This window comes from Pleuronectes platessa, chromosome 12 (genome assembly GCF_947347685.1).
Source record: "Pleuronectes platessa chromosome 12, fPlePla1.1, whole genome shotgun sequence".
NCBI lineage: Eukaryota > Metazoa > Chordata > Actinopteri > Pleuronectiformes > Pleuronectidae > Pleuronectes > Pleuronectes platessa.
Window position 1 is genome coordinate 7,462,367 of NC_070637.1, and position 14,848 is coordinate 7,477,214.

Consider the following 14,848-nt stretch of genomic DNA (forward strand, 5'->3'; position numbering starts at 1 on the left):
AAATCAAATCCCTCTCTTCAGTAATTAACTCACACATAGTCAACGTGATAGAAGACCCTTCATTAAATAAGACCCTTTACATAGAACTTATGAGTAAAGTTACATGGACATTTTATTGACAATTGAAATGCATAAAGTCACAATTTTAGGCCAAATTGTGTTTTTGATTGTAAATTGTCCCCTCTCTTTAGAAACTGCGGCCCCTCGATGATATTCGGTGTAAATTCAGTTTATATAAGGATATTCAATAAAGATGTCAAAGAAAGACACTTCTGGCCATTATGAGATCACTTTCTTGAAGGTAAAGACCGTTTGTAAACGCTGGGCTCAGAGAATCTGCAGTATGGTGGTTAAATAAAACTATGCACATAGCGATGGCATAACAGGACCGAGGAGATAATACGAGCTAAGTGATGACTATGAGTCAGACTGTGTGAGCGGAGGCGTGGAGCTGCAGCCAGCTGTAGCATGGACACCGTGCCAGCTCTGACTCCTCCACCGGGCACAGCCGGGACTCTCTCTCTCTCTCTCCCCCCCACGAGAAGTGCGGCTCGTGATCGGTTTCGGTGAGTCGCCTCTTTCTGCGGAGGTGTGGTAGTCATGACAGCCTCTCACACTCCTACAACCACCACCACCACCGCCTCCTCCTGCCTCCATCAGCCGGCTGCAGAGGGTCGATCCCGGCGCATTGCTTTCGCTCGCCCCGCTGTCTCCGCAGTGACCACCGGCTGACCGGCTGCTGGACCGCCCCAGTCTGTGCCCGGTGCACCGGGAGAGATGCCATCTGCCTCGAGCCGTCTGGGCCGGAACCCGCTTCACTATACTTGATTGGATCCAAGTTGCTGCAATGGAGACCGCGGGCGGAGATGCGGCTCTCTCATACTTGGAGAGAGCTGGAGACAGATACTACGATCTGGAACATCTGCCTCCGCTGCTGGAGGATGAGGTGAGTCGAGGTTTCTTTCAGTGGAAGAAGTTCTGGGCAAATGCAATCGTGATTTGTTTAATAACAATCAGAATATTGGCTTCCCTGATCTCAAATTAAATGTAGGACAAGTGGTTAAATTATTCATAAGGTTAGTCCTATTGTAAAGTTCACATCAGAAGAAACCAGTCACTCAGAATAAGAAACTCAAACAGCTTTTGGCTCTACTGTCTCCAGTTTTATTTCCTTTCAAGGTGTCAGGTTTGGTGATTTTAAAATATGGGACACGAGGAGGGTTTTTCCTAAAAAATATAAACCTCCACAAGTTTAAACTTTTGAGGATTTAAAGTTAGTAGCAGCAGATTTTAGTACCAGGACCAGCCCATCCCCTGCATTGTCACTGAATTATATCAGAGGTCTGAACCTAGTGCACTGAATTAGAAAATTGTTAAAAAACTTTAAAGGACTCATCGTATGCCCATTTTACCACAAGTTGATATGGTTCCTTGGGGTCTTAATGAAATGTCTGTAACATACTTTTGTCAAAATACCACAAGAATAATTTAAAACAGCACCTTTTTACCCTGTCTAAAACCGCCCTCCTGAGATTGACCTGTATTGAGTGCCCTCGTGAGCTACCGTTAGCTCGCTCCTGCTACCCCTCAGACAGCTAAGCGGCCACATAAACATGCCGATTGTCGAGGCGCCCCCGGGACACTAAACGCTTTCTGCAGGATCCGAGCTTCACCCTAATGCACAGTGTCGGCAGTGTCAGCCCGGGCTTCAGCGTTAGCTCGTTTTAGCTTGCGATCTAACGCTAGCCGGGAAGCCGGGGAGCCAGGCCGTCTCTCCCCGGAGCCGGTGAGATGATGGTGCGGGTCGGTCCAAGGCCATGTAGTGAGACTATGACGTATTTTTGGGTCGTAATCCCATTCGAAGCAATCAAGCGTATCGTATCTGACCTATAGGAACCACAACAAATCGTGGGAGCTGTTTTTTACAGAGTTTTTGGGACGGTTGACATGTCAGATACCCAAATTAAAGTGTAGAAGCACTACAAAAGTGGAATTTTCATAATATGTCCCCTTTAGAAAAATTCTCACGTTTTCAAATTAAAGTGATCAATTGTGTTAATATAACTTGAACAAGTTTATTTTATGTGTGTTACCAAGTATTTTTTAAGTTGATTCAACATTTTTTTTCAGCATGGCAATGAACCTGAATCCATCACTCTTACTTCGCTCTGTGTATTTTATTTTTATCAGAGCAGCTCTGTCACTGTAACTGTTCAAATCTTGAATTCAAGTTAGAGCAACAACGACCTAAAATATGTGAAAGTCCTACTATATTTATTCCTGAAGTGAGAGCACAAAAGTAATCACAGTAAAATAAAGTAACAACAGCAAAGAACATAAGTAACTATTCTATATACAGTAAAGCAGAGTTATCACAAGATACTTCTAGAGGCCCTAACATGAATATTGGACATTTATTTCAATCAAATCATATGCAAAGTTTAATGACAAATCACGATTTCATAGAACTGCTATCATACAATGATACATCATACGTCTAAAACAATGTTTTATGGGTCACAGTGGATCACAGGTCAATAGAGGTCAAGCATTGCACTTTAAAAGTAATGTTTGAAAAAGTAATGTTTTATGTATGCAGGGGGAGTGGTAGAAATATAAAGTCTAATGGAAATACTACAGTCCAACTGTAACTGTTTCTGAATGTTCCTAACTCAGTTACCTCTTGATTCTTGATAGGGTTATTACTGACATTATCAGCAGCATTATCGCTTGTTCACAAAAAATGGATCATATATTATCCATTCAATGTTTTAAGGGAGAGGTTCACAATTTTTCAAGTCTTTCTTTAATCAATAGTCAAGTGTTATAAACTGAAACAGGCTTGTCTTGTTGTATCATCCCTCCCATTGACATACGAAATCTTCTCCCAATGAGCCCATTGAGGTGATGGTTGGACAAACTACACAGGCCTTGTTTGATGTGAAAATATATTCCAAAGCTGATCTGATGTTAACAAGAGACCTCAGTTTGAGTCTAACGTTATTGGGTGTCAAGGGATAGTGATGTCACAAGGTAATTTTGTTCTAAAAAGACAGTAACTTTGGAAGACATCCACTTGATTTATCTTAATTAGACTGCCTAAGTGTCATATTCATTGTCAGAATAGGATGAGGAATAGTTTCATCAAGAAACTGCTGTTCTAACAGTGGGACAGTTGTCAGACAGAAGTGACAAATTGGTAACATTTAACCTCATTTGCTCAGCCAGCGTCTAATCAGGAAACTGTCAAATCACTATCATCGTTTTGAATTTGTGAAGAACTAAAGTCTAACTCAGATGCATACAGCACTGGTACCCTCTTCTACTTCTCCTCTTGGTCCCAGAGGGCAAACTTAGGAAGAATTCCACCGCCAGTCTCATCAGGACCTCGGAGCACAGAGCCAAACTTATGTAGGACAACGTATTTAACTTGAGGAGGGTGAAAGAGACTTCTAGCTTTCCCCTGCACTGTTCTCATGGGAAACTCTCTATTTATGGGGCAGCTGCTGCTGCTGCTGCTGCTCGAAGTGGCACTTCTCTGCCCTGTAATTGTGCACTAGTCTACCAGAACACACCAGAATGCTTTGTTCCCAATCTGCTGCAACTTTCCTGCGCCTAGAAGAGAGTCATGAATAAAAACAGATGAACTTTATGGAAGTAATAATAAGTTTCCATTGAGATTTACCCTGGTTTGGTATGAATACTGTCATGGAAGAACATGTTAACATGTCAAGGTCATGGTAATTAAAGTCCTAGATATAGTGCTGGACAGTTGCTGCTTTGTGAAGACCTCACACTCACCACTTCCACCCCTCTGTCGGAGCTGAGGGAAGCTTTTGTGTTCACTTGCAAACCGGAACAGAAGATGCTGTAATAATCAGAGCACAGCATTATGCAGGATGCCCGATGGAATCTCTGAGATCACTGTGTCTACAGGAAAAATGGGGCCATTTGGTGATAGTGGATCACAGATGGTGTGTTCTTTTTGGTATGTCGAGTCCCTCCAATGAAATGGCAATACAAAGTGTTTGCATGTCTGTGCAGGAAATTGTGTACTAAATGTACTTGCTACTGAATATATTTCAGAATATACTACTCATATAGTGTCTAAACTGGGGCATTGTTCAATGGGAGGCTCCAAATCAAAATCCTGCTTTTTTATCAAAAGACTCAGTTCTTCAGTGGACAACACAAAAGACAGCCAGTTTCTTTTACTTTTGAAATTACTTTTGAAAGTGTCCAAAGTTTTAAAGGGGGAGAACGATATTTTTTAACCAGTACCATATTTTTTTATAAATATGGTAGTGCAATACTGATGAAAACTTTTGCAAATGGTCCAGTACCTTGTCTCTGCTGGCAGCCACAACATGAAAACAAAAACTTCAGTTAGGACGTAGTTGGAAATCTGAGTCTAATATAAGATTTCATTGGACCCACTGCTCCCATGTTGCTGACGACAGTGAAGATCTCCCGGACCAATTCCAAATGTTTTTTTAAATACCATTTATTCACTTTAATAAACATAGATGTTGAAAAGTACTTAAGTAGTTCCCCTTTAAACTTGTTTCAGACAGGTCTGTTACACATGTGAGCACCCAAATGCAGATTCACACTAGGGCTGAATGCAGGGACTGTCACTGGGACGCTAGCAAGACGAATTAGTGATGAATTGAATACACCAACTTAAAAGACACAAGTAGATCTAGTCAGGGCAGGACAATTTACCGGAAATTTACCGGAAATTTACCGGAAATAAGATGAAGACAGGAAGTTATGAGACGCACAAGGGCGGCTGTGGCTGAGTGGGAGAGTGGTCGTCCTCCAACCTGAAGGTCGGCAGTTCGATCCCCAGTCTTCCCCATCTGCATGCCGAAGTGTACTTTGGCAAGATGCTGAACCCAGAATTGCCCCCCCATAGAATAACAAAGTTCTGCGAATAGATGCACTGTATGAATGTGTGTGTGAATGTAAACTGTACTGTAAAGAGCTTTGAGTGTTCATCATCAGACTAGAAAAGCTCTATATAAATACAAAACCATTTACCATTACAAGGGAATAAAAGATATGAATCCAAAGAACCAAACACAATGAGTCCAACAAATTATCCAAACAGAAAAATGTTTAAGACCAATGGAAGGGTTGAATCAAGACATGGTCATTCATACCAGTGAAGAGCAGGTCTGTTTATTTGTCCTAGTTGGGTTTGTCAATTTATATGATATTGGAGCAAAGCATGCTGCTGGGTTTATGTTGCTCACCTTGTGTCCAACAGATTACATTACATTACATTTAGCTGATGCTTTTATCCAAAGCGACTTACAAGATCTAGCACAGGTTTTAATGATTGTTTTCACAGAGGTATCTCCCTCTTTAAAGCCCCTTCCTCTCGGATATGTCTATTGCTTATTGCTCCTTCACGTGGATGTTTGAGCTGCACTGTGCAGATGAGTATATGCGCAGAGTTTGACGCTTCAGGGCTGTTTTCACCCGCATCCACTGAAGACGGAAAGTTTCTCTGGGCTCACTTTGCACTTTTGGACGTGAATATATGAGCAGGACCCACAAGTAAATCTTGTTTTACTTCCTCAATTAGATTTTTCCACCCACACTTTTAGTTTAACGATTTAATTTTCCAGATATGATTTTCCAGCAAAATCTGAGCAAAGGAATAGGCTCTTTATTACCTGGAGGAGCAATAATTTGATTTACCTCCACTCATCTTACAGCGGCTGTCTCTTTCTACACCTGAGATAAATGTTGAGTTATAAACGAGAGACAGTGTCGAGAGAGGTAGACGACTGATTACTCATTCCGCAGACTTTCGAGGACAAATGCATCATCTACCGTTGTCAGCTGCAAGGACAAAGATGCTCTTCTGAAAGAAAACAAACGACAAACGTATAAGAGGGTCAGTGACGAGGGAAAGATGAGTTTCTCAGCTTTAAAGTGTATAGTTTGGATTTGTTGCAGAGTAGCAGTCTCCTATTAGTCAGTAACCTGGTTACTAGCTGACAGGTTTAACACCTATGTATTAGAACACTGCAGAAAAGTGTGGCAGTATCATATCTACTGCAGTTTTGCATTCATCTGATGAATTGCCTTCTATTGTCTGAGATTTAATTCAGTGAATTAGCCCAAAAAAACCACACACTGTTATCTGTTAAGAATTTATCTTAAAAATGCATAATCTCTATCAACAAATGCATGTGAAGAATCTTTTGTAGAGGAACAAGATTTGGTGCGGGTAATCTTCTGGTTTCCATTTGTAGTTTGATCAATCACGTTTGAGGCAGAACACATTGACAGAAATGCATTGGCTATATCCTTTTTAATTTATCTGGATTCATGTGCAGGTAGCTCTTAAAAGATATAAACCAAAATGTCATCTGGACTTAAGAGACCTACAAAACGAATCACTGTTTTTGATTTGTTTGGAGAAACGTTTAACTTGTGTGATATAAGAAACTAGACTGTGTATGGCAACCGGAGGACAGAGTCATGACCAGATATCTACAGTCTACACCGAAAGCCCCAAAATATAGGCTGTTTCACCCAGAGGCTAAATCGTCATCACACGATAGCCAATTGCCACCAAGTGTATAGACCTATATACATGTATTGCTCTAAAACAAATGATTAAATAAACATAATTTGTGATCATGATTGTAAATTGTATCTGTGCTGTCCAACCCCTTGAGCCTTTTTATTATTATATATATATATATATCCACCTCCATCCCAGCTTTCTTGAGATTTAATGTCAAATTTGACTCCCCCCCAGCATGGTAGAAAATAAGAAGCCATAATGCCAAACTTTAATTTTGCACTCACTGTATTTACATTTTAATAAATCCGTTCCACATGAGTGAGGAGACCAAAATGAAGCTGATAGCAGTTAGACTGTTTTGAAAATGTTGACGGTGCATTTTGGTGCCCATTGTAGGAAAACATGCAAGCAAGTAATAGAAAAGTTTAAAGTTGATTAACTATTCCTCAAACGCCCCTCCCAAACTGCTCAACACTGTTTCCCCTCCAGGAGGCGCTACAGATCCTTATCCACCAAATAATCCCGTTTTCCAATCAGTTTTTCCCGAAAAAAGAATTCCACTAACTTGGTCGTGTGGTCATTAATGAATATTTCTGACTCTGATTCTGAGTTTAGCTAAAAGCCGGACTCTTGTTCTTGGTAGGTAATAAGTACTGAGCAACAAGAGTTCCTCATTAAAATGTGCCCTTACAGAAGCATTGAGCAGGAGCACTCATGCAGTTCAGGCCTGTTCCATAATACAAAAATTTAAATAACCTATGTTTTTTAAACCTCTCTATGTGTGTGTGTGTCTCCACAGGAGAACGTGTCTCTGGCGGACATCCTCTCTCTGCGGGACAGCTGTTTGTCTGAGGAGGAGGTGTGGGCGGTGTGTGCAGAGTGTGTCGTGGCCCTGCAGAGCATCAGGCCCTCCCACCTCTTTCACAGCCTGTGTATTACGCCAGACACGCTGGCCTTCAATGCCCATGGGAATGTTTGCTTCATGGAGCAGCTCAGTGGTGAGTCGAACACACAAACACACACTCACTTGTCTCTATGGTTGTGAGTACACTTATTGGCCATCACAACTAAATGCCTAACCCCAACCCTAAACCTAATTCTAGCCCTAACCCTAACCCTAAAACCAAGTCTTAACCCTCAAACAGCCCTTTGAATTTGTGAGGACAATCCAAAATGTCTTCACAACATCAAAATGTCCTCACATTGATGGTATTCAACCAAAATTGGACCTCATAACTGTAGATAGACATGAACACACATACACAGTTTTTATATATATACATTTTTGAGGTCTAGATTTGCACTTATTCTTTTTATACTTGTTCTGATATAGAATTTGACTTCCATGCATTACACAGTGCATTTTTATTTTGAAAGATGAATCTGTTTCATAATGTGAATACATAAGGGTTTAGGTAAGAACTGCATTGCAGGAAGTTTAGAAATGAGGTTGTCCCTTAGTAACTGCAGTATAAGCTCTCTGCTCTGTCTGACACCGGGAGAAGCCGTCATTTCCCCGTCAGTGATTTGTTGCCCTGATCTGTATCAGTTTCAATTTGCTAATTCCTGCTTGAAAAACGTGTTGTGTCTCTTGTAACTTATTGGATCTGTCAGGCTTTGCCAAGGTCTGCAGGTCTGCTCTGATTCAAACCAAGGCTGCATCTTTCTCCTTCACAGTTCTGCACATCAAATATGGTATCAGGAGCTGTATTCCCTCCAACTAGTCTCCAGTCTTTTTTTTCATTTGTTTCTCTGTAGAATTCTTATCGCAGTATCTAATCTCATCTCTCATATTCATTTTACTGCTGTCTCACTCTCTGTCTTAACGCTAACGCACACACACACACACAAACACACACACACAAACACACACACACACACACACACACACACACACACACACACACAATCATGCACTCATGACACACAAATCCACACACTTGTGCATTCTTGTCCTTCTATCTTCGTGAGGACAGTAATTGGACCAATGCATTCCCTATACTCGCCCTTTTGAAAAAGTGAGGACTGGCAAAAATGTCCTCGCTCCATAAGATTTATACTTCATGCTGGTCCTCACAAAGATATTAGTACACACACACACACACACACACACACACATAGGGTTGCACAATCTCATTCCATGCCCTGATGCCAAATGTCCGAAATTGATAGGCATTGATTACATCAACAGTGCTAGAGTTGCCAGGGGGATTGTTGTTGTGGAAACAGCTTGGTTAGCCTATCAGCAGTCAACCTGCACAGCTCCTCTTTCTCACACACATTCAACCACACGCACACACACACACACACACACACACACACACACACACACACACACACACACACACACACACACACACACACACACACACACACACACACACACACACACACACACACACACAATTAGATTACGCTGGCTTCATAGCATCCTTTTAAATGCTGTATCTACTTTGTATCTCCACACAGACGCCTCCTTCAGTAACAGACACTATGGAGCAGTGTTCTGATGACTCTGTCAATTGTCATCCTCATTTGTTGTCGCGCTTTATTTTATTGTGTTCAGTCCTTTGGCTCTGATTCATCCTGTGGATGTAGAGGAAGTAGCCGCACTGCCTGCATTAACCTTTTTGTGTTCGTTGTTCATGCTGAACACTGTGCATCTGTGTCATTAATCATAATGCTACACTCGGTGCCTTCCTCGCTGCACCGTTTCCCATTGATTCCTTTTAATTGAGCTTTTTTTGTACGATAGCAATGAAATGTCAAGCTGACGCACACTTGGACGGCCAATCTCACGCTTCCACACAAACAGGCCGTCCCTGGAGTGACCTTGAGGGCTGCAGTGATGAATCTCAGTGATAATAGCTGTTGCCACAACAACTCATCAATAGGGTTCATTTCAGCGAATTAATCACTGCGGCGATGACGGGAACACTGTCGTACGTGACTCAGGATGAAGTGCAGGCGCCACAGCAGCCAGCCACAGCCACAAAATGTCCTCCAATGGTTTTCATACACTACTGACCAAGCAAAATGCTAATTTCCCCAAGAGGCTTAGCATCGCAAACTGCTCTATTTGTGCTAAAACATGGCCGGCTGTGCTCTGTGGGAAATGTGATTGGTCCAACTGGAGTACTGCTCTCCTCACACTACCTGTTGTGCTGGGATGCTGTAGGCATACATGACTCACCATCACCCTGGAGGCCACTGCGTCACTGACAACGGCTGTCTATATTTTCTCTCTTATTTACAGCACATTTCACTGGGTTATAGTGCCCAACCTCTAGGACTTTAAATACCTTGTCCTCCTTTGGCACCCTGGGTGACTTCCTTGCTTGTTTGAACTGCCAAAATTTTTTGAGAGGACAAAACAGGAAATCAAACTTGAGTTGAAAATAGAAATAAAATGGGAGAAGACTGGAAAGACAAAAAGAGAGAAGAGGAGATTCAAAAGCAAAGTATGGGAGAAAGGAAAGGATACGAAAGGAAAGAGATAGTGAGGAGAAGGAAAGGAAAGAATATGAGGGAAACAGTGTGTAAAATATTTTTTTTTAAAAAAGGAAAGGAAAGGAAAGGAAAGTATAGGAGAAAGGAAAGGAGGGGGAGGAATGAAGGGGAAAGGAAAGTTGAGAAGAAAGGAAAGGAGGGAAAAGGAAAGGAAAGGAAAGGAGACTAAATGTAAAGTAAAGAGATGAAGTTGAAAAGGACAAAAGAGAGTAAGGAGAGTAGGGAGATTAAAGGGAAGGAGAGGAGATGAGGAGAATGGAGAGAGACCAGCCTCACTGCACCTGGGAAGGGATATCATGACTCCAGGAGAGAAACCCAGATCTGTCATGACCCACTTTACCTCCTCTCCTCTAACTGATGAGAACAACCTCGTTCTCCCTCCGTCTCCACCTCCCTAAGTCCAGTAAGAAGGGGGGGTACAGGGACACTTTGATGTGTTTGTGCGCCTATAGCTTATCCAGCCTGAGTGAACCCTGACCTTCCTCGGGAGGAAGAGGAGGATTCCTCTGAGGCAGCCTCAGCGTCTGATCTGCAGATTGCTCCTGTCCTGTTTGTCAGGGATTATCTCTGACACGTGAATAATGCAAATTGAAGGGAAACAGCTGCACGCGCTCGCTGTGGTTCAGCATATCCCTCTGGTTTGCATCTCATTACAGTGGATGAATAGCTGGTAGGTCACAGTATACAGTTGACATGGCTACACATCCCAGTGTATACACATCAAACGACAAATGCACTCTATGTCCCCTCATGACGTTGTGATGTGTGTATTTCAGACAGGTTTAATGGTTAATTTGTGTGTTTTTGGACCCGCAGATGATCCCGAAGGCTCCTTCGTTCCTCCTGAGTTTGACAACACAGGCAGCACGTTTGAGGTGAGAGACTCTGAGTCTACGTCCAGATTTTAACATGCTCACAACTGCACACAAGTCATTTTCACACACTTGGCCCCTGGGAGCACAGCACACAGTCATGGGCACCTTGCCGCTTTTTCCTGAATAGAGAGGAGAGTGTTGTTCCCTTTCTTCTCCCAAGACTCCTCCACACAAACTCTCTTGCCAATGTCAAACGGGAAGAAGCATGACCATCACATGATCGATCAGGTTAGAAACAATCCTTTACCCAGGTTAGCATATGTTACTTTCAGTGACCACTTTATTGGGTACACCTATACAGTCGTGTACACAGACAGAAGGAGGTTACGCTTTCATCTGCATTTGTCTGTCTGTCTATTAGTAGCAGGATCGTGAAGAAATACTGCACGAATTACCATGAAACTTGGTTGAAGGCTGCAGTATATATATATATATATATATATATAGGTCAGGAAAGAACCCATAAAACTTAGCTGTAGGCACGAATCAGGGGCAGATCCAGGAGGAACATTCCGAGATAGGGCAATTCAAAAAAAAATCTGATTTCTCAGATAATAATTTGGTTCTTGATGAAAAAAATCATTCATGTTTAGGGGACTGTAATTTGTGAAAGTGTGTAATTTGGTGCAGATCCAAATAAAAATCCGGATCTAGCTAATTTAGATAAGGGAGTTTTAGGCCTTCGAGGAGAAATGCACTCCACTACAATGAACATCATAAATGAATATACAATGAATGTGTGTCTATATACTGCACACTAATATATATTAGACTTTCCTGATGCAGTTCTGCTATTGGGTCTTTTTGTAGTAGACTTATATTTCTTATTCTCTTATTGTGGGTTTAAAGAATGTTCAAATAAATAATTTACACTCTTTCAGTAATACTGTTCTACTTTCTCATGATTCGCACTGTCACACATTTAGATTTTTTCCTTTTCTCCACCTCCCTCGTGTTGTTTTTTCAAGTGTTTTTTTCTCAAAGGAGATTTTACTAAAGTCAAAGCAGAAGCAAAACCGGAGATAAGGCCAGCTGAATATTTACTCTTCTATTTTGGTCACCCACACTGGGATCTGCCTCCCACATCTGTTTACTAAATACGTTTGGGTGCACTACCACTTAATTGTCGGGGTGATCTTTGCGTCATGGACGTGAACTCTAAAGCACCTGGTTCAAATCCATTGGTGGTAAAGAGCTGACCATAATATCTAGTGTCTGTGCAGCAAAGCAAAACCAGAGCTCCTTCATATATACACACAACACATGACAATAATTGGACAAAATGTTTTGTTTTTCTCTATAATCTTTCACAGATTTAGATCTCTGTTTTCTTCTCCTGCTACAGGGCCATGTTTACTCTCTGGGCTCGACACTTTCTGCCGCACTGAGCTTTGTCATCGAGCCAGAGCTCGAGGCTGAGCTGGGAGAGGAAGTCCAGAAGCTGTTGGAGCAGATGCAGGAGGAGAAGCCTGAGGATAGGCCACTCCTGCAGGTAGAAAAACACTGCCGACTGCTCTCTGCTACTAAAGCTCCATGGTTTGACCTCCGTGAAACAAGTGTAGAATAACTTAGAGATCTCACTTGACAATTGTGTTGTCATGGTAGTGAAATAAATGTTTTTAAGGTTATTTTTCAACTCAAATGCAAAATTTGCGCATGATCTTTATTTTAGACATTTTTAACAATTTAGATATAAAATTAGCAAGTAAGATAACATCTATCACCAACAAATTGAAACAGGCATAAAATATAATGAAATGAACACAAATAAAGGACTCAATTAATATATTTTTATGAAATCATCATGACCCAAGCAGATTGTTGGCAGCATGTGGGGTCAGTGTGGATAATGTCCTTCAAATCTCCCAGTCCATTCAGATGTAGAATCCCATCAGACTTTAAGGAGAATAAATTATGTTTGCAGTCGTTATGGCTTTAGCATTCTTTTAAGTTCATTTTTCTCCTATGATTAGGACTAATTGGTAGTTCAGATACTGAAGTCGGCCAGTGCTCTTGAGCAGCATCAAGTGGAAGTTGTGTGTCAGTGCAAACTACATTCAGTGAAAGTATCACAGCATGAACTTCATCGACAGGGCAAAACAAAAGCACAAAACACAATATTTCAGTTTACAATACTAATAATAACATTCATAATCATAATAATTGTGGAAATTAATTATGGCTATAAAAATAAACATGTGCTCAAAAAGAAGCAACGAAGTACAAACAACCAATAACAGGGACGAACACATGGAAAAGGTGCATGGGGAGAGAAATGTATTTCAAAGGCCCATTCAAGTGAATTCCCTATAATATATCCAGTACAAAGTGAAAATGTATATTTAATTATAATTATGACTTTTGGTAATAATAATAAACCTCAAACAAGTACAAAGTATGATTGACAACTGGAACAATGCAGTTTCACAAAATCAACAAAAGACACAAGGGAAGTTCTTCTATGCTATGCAGCATAAACTGCATAAATATACAAGAATAACGTAAAATAATTCTAAATTCACTAGAACCCACATTATATATAAAGTATATTTAAAGTATTAGATCTCATGATGAAGAGAGATGGGTCAATAATACAGTGAACATCCACAATACAATACAATGCAATACCATGTAATGAAATGCCCTAATGTACAATCAGAATCACTGATTCCAAATGAGAAGTGACTCTGACAGAAACATGTTCTGGTCAGATTCCTCTTGTGTCCATCAAATGTTCTCATGTCTCCAAACCGGCACCAGCCTGAGCCGGAGTGTTTTCAGATTGTCTGTCCTTCTCTCCTGAACAACCTTCTATAAATTTTAAATGTTCCGTTGGACTCAAAGAGGAACCGACATGGTTTTGAAAGGTCAAGGTCACTCTCACCTGACAGGAAACTGTTGCAAACACCGAAGAATCTGAGTCTCCCATGGAGCAACAGTCGGCTCTATCCCGCCTTGAAGAGGGCTATAGTGTTGTTAGTCCAGTCCAGGATCAGAGCCGGGGTCCTGCTGGATCCCTGCTAGACCCCATGCACAGGCCCAGTAGTTTATACTGGGCTTCTGTAAACTCCCATTGCACCATTGGATGTAATGTGGAAGCAGCGAAATCATGTTTGAATGGGTAAAAAATCGGTTTCACCTTTTATTAAATTCCTCCAGTCCTGACAGATGTAAACTGCACTGGTGGCACAGGCACCTGTCAGCTGCTAGTTCTACTGCCTCTGTTTAAAAGACACAGATTTGTTGCAAACATGTCTTTGTTCAATACTGCAAACCTGCAAGTCTGATACTCCCACAGGACATCGTGTCTGTGGCTGAAGCACGGCTGTCTCATACCTCCTCTGCAGCTTTGTGCCGGAAACTGTCCTCTGTCGGGCGACGGGTGCTTTCCATTGAATCGGTTTCAACGTTTCAAGGTAATTTGATCCAAAATCTATGACATGCTGTTGGATCATCTCTGATGTGGTCTCTCCTGGTGCTAACTGTCTTTGCACGTCCACAGATGGACAGGAAGGTTCCTGGCAGGCAAGATGGCAGCATCCCAAAACCAGATGTCTGCTGAGAAGACTGAGCTCGGATGATAATACTGCAGACCTGTGCAGTGACACTTCTGTTAAGACCAACGGGCTGTCCAGGCAGCAGGTATGTGACAGGGTGTAGACACCAGCTGTTATAGGAAGCTGCTGCTCCAGAGGAGGAAGTAATTGAACTGAAGCAAACAATACTGATGCTGTTAAATGTACCAGATGGCCTTGCTTAATGGTTGTTCGAGTTAAACAAATTATACATGGATGTTTTCAGTATTTAAGAAACAAACCTTTGTGACAGAATCAGCAAAATTACAATCTGAGGTAGCAATAGGATGTTTAACTTTTGAGTCGGCAAAACTTTTTGATTGACAGACATCTGTGCAAGT

The 14,848-nt window shown here is 41.5% G+C and overlaps 1 protein-coding gene across 1 annotated transcript in view; it reads left to right on the forward strand.

Moving 5' to 3' along the window:
- Positions 1-847: 847 nt before the first annotated feature.
- Positions 848-14,848, forward strand: part of LOC128453632 (kinase non-catalytic C-lobe domain-containing protein 1) — a 35,745-nt gene continuing 21,744 nt past the window's right edge. The window contains exons 1-6 of the mRNA XM_053436631.1: positions 848-946; positions 7,347-7,545; positions 10,874-10,932; positions 12,278-12,424; positions 14,231-14,348; positions 14,435-14,574. Of these exons, the coding sequence (XP_053292606.1) occupies positions 848-946; positions 7,347-7,545; positions 10,874-10,932; positions 12,278-12,424; positions 14,231-14,348; positions 14,435-14,574 (762 nt within the window). The remainder of the gene's footprint in view (positions 947-7,346; positions 7,546-10,873; positions 10,933-12,277; positions 12,425-14,230; positions 14,349-14,434; positions 14,575-14,848) is intronic.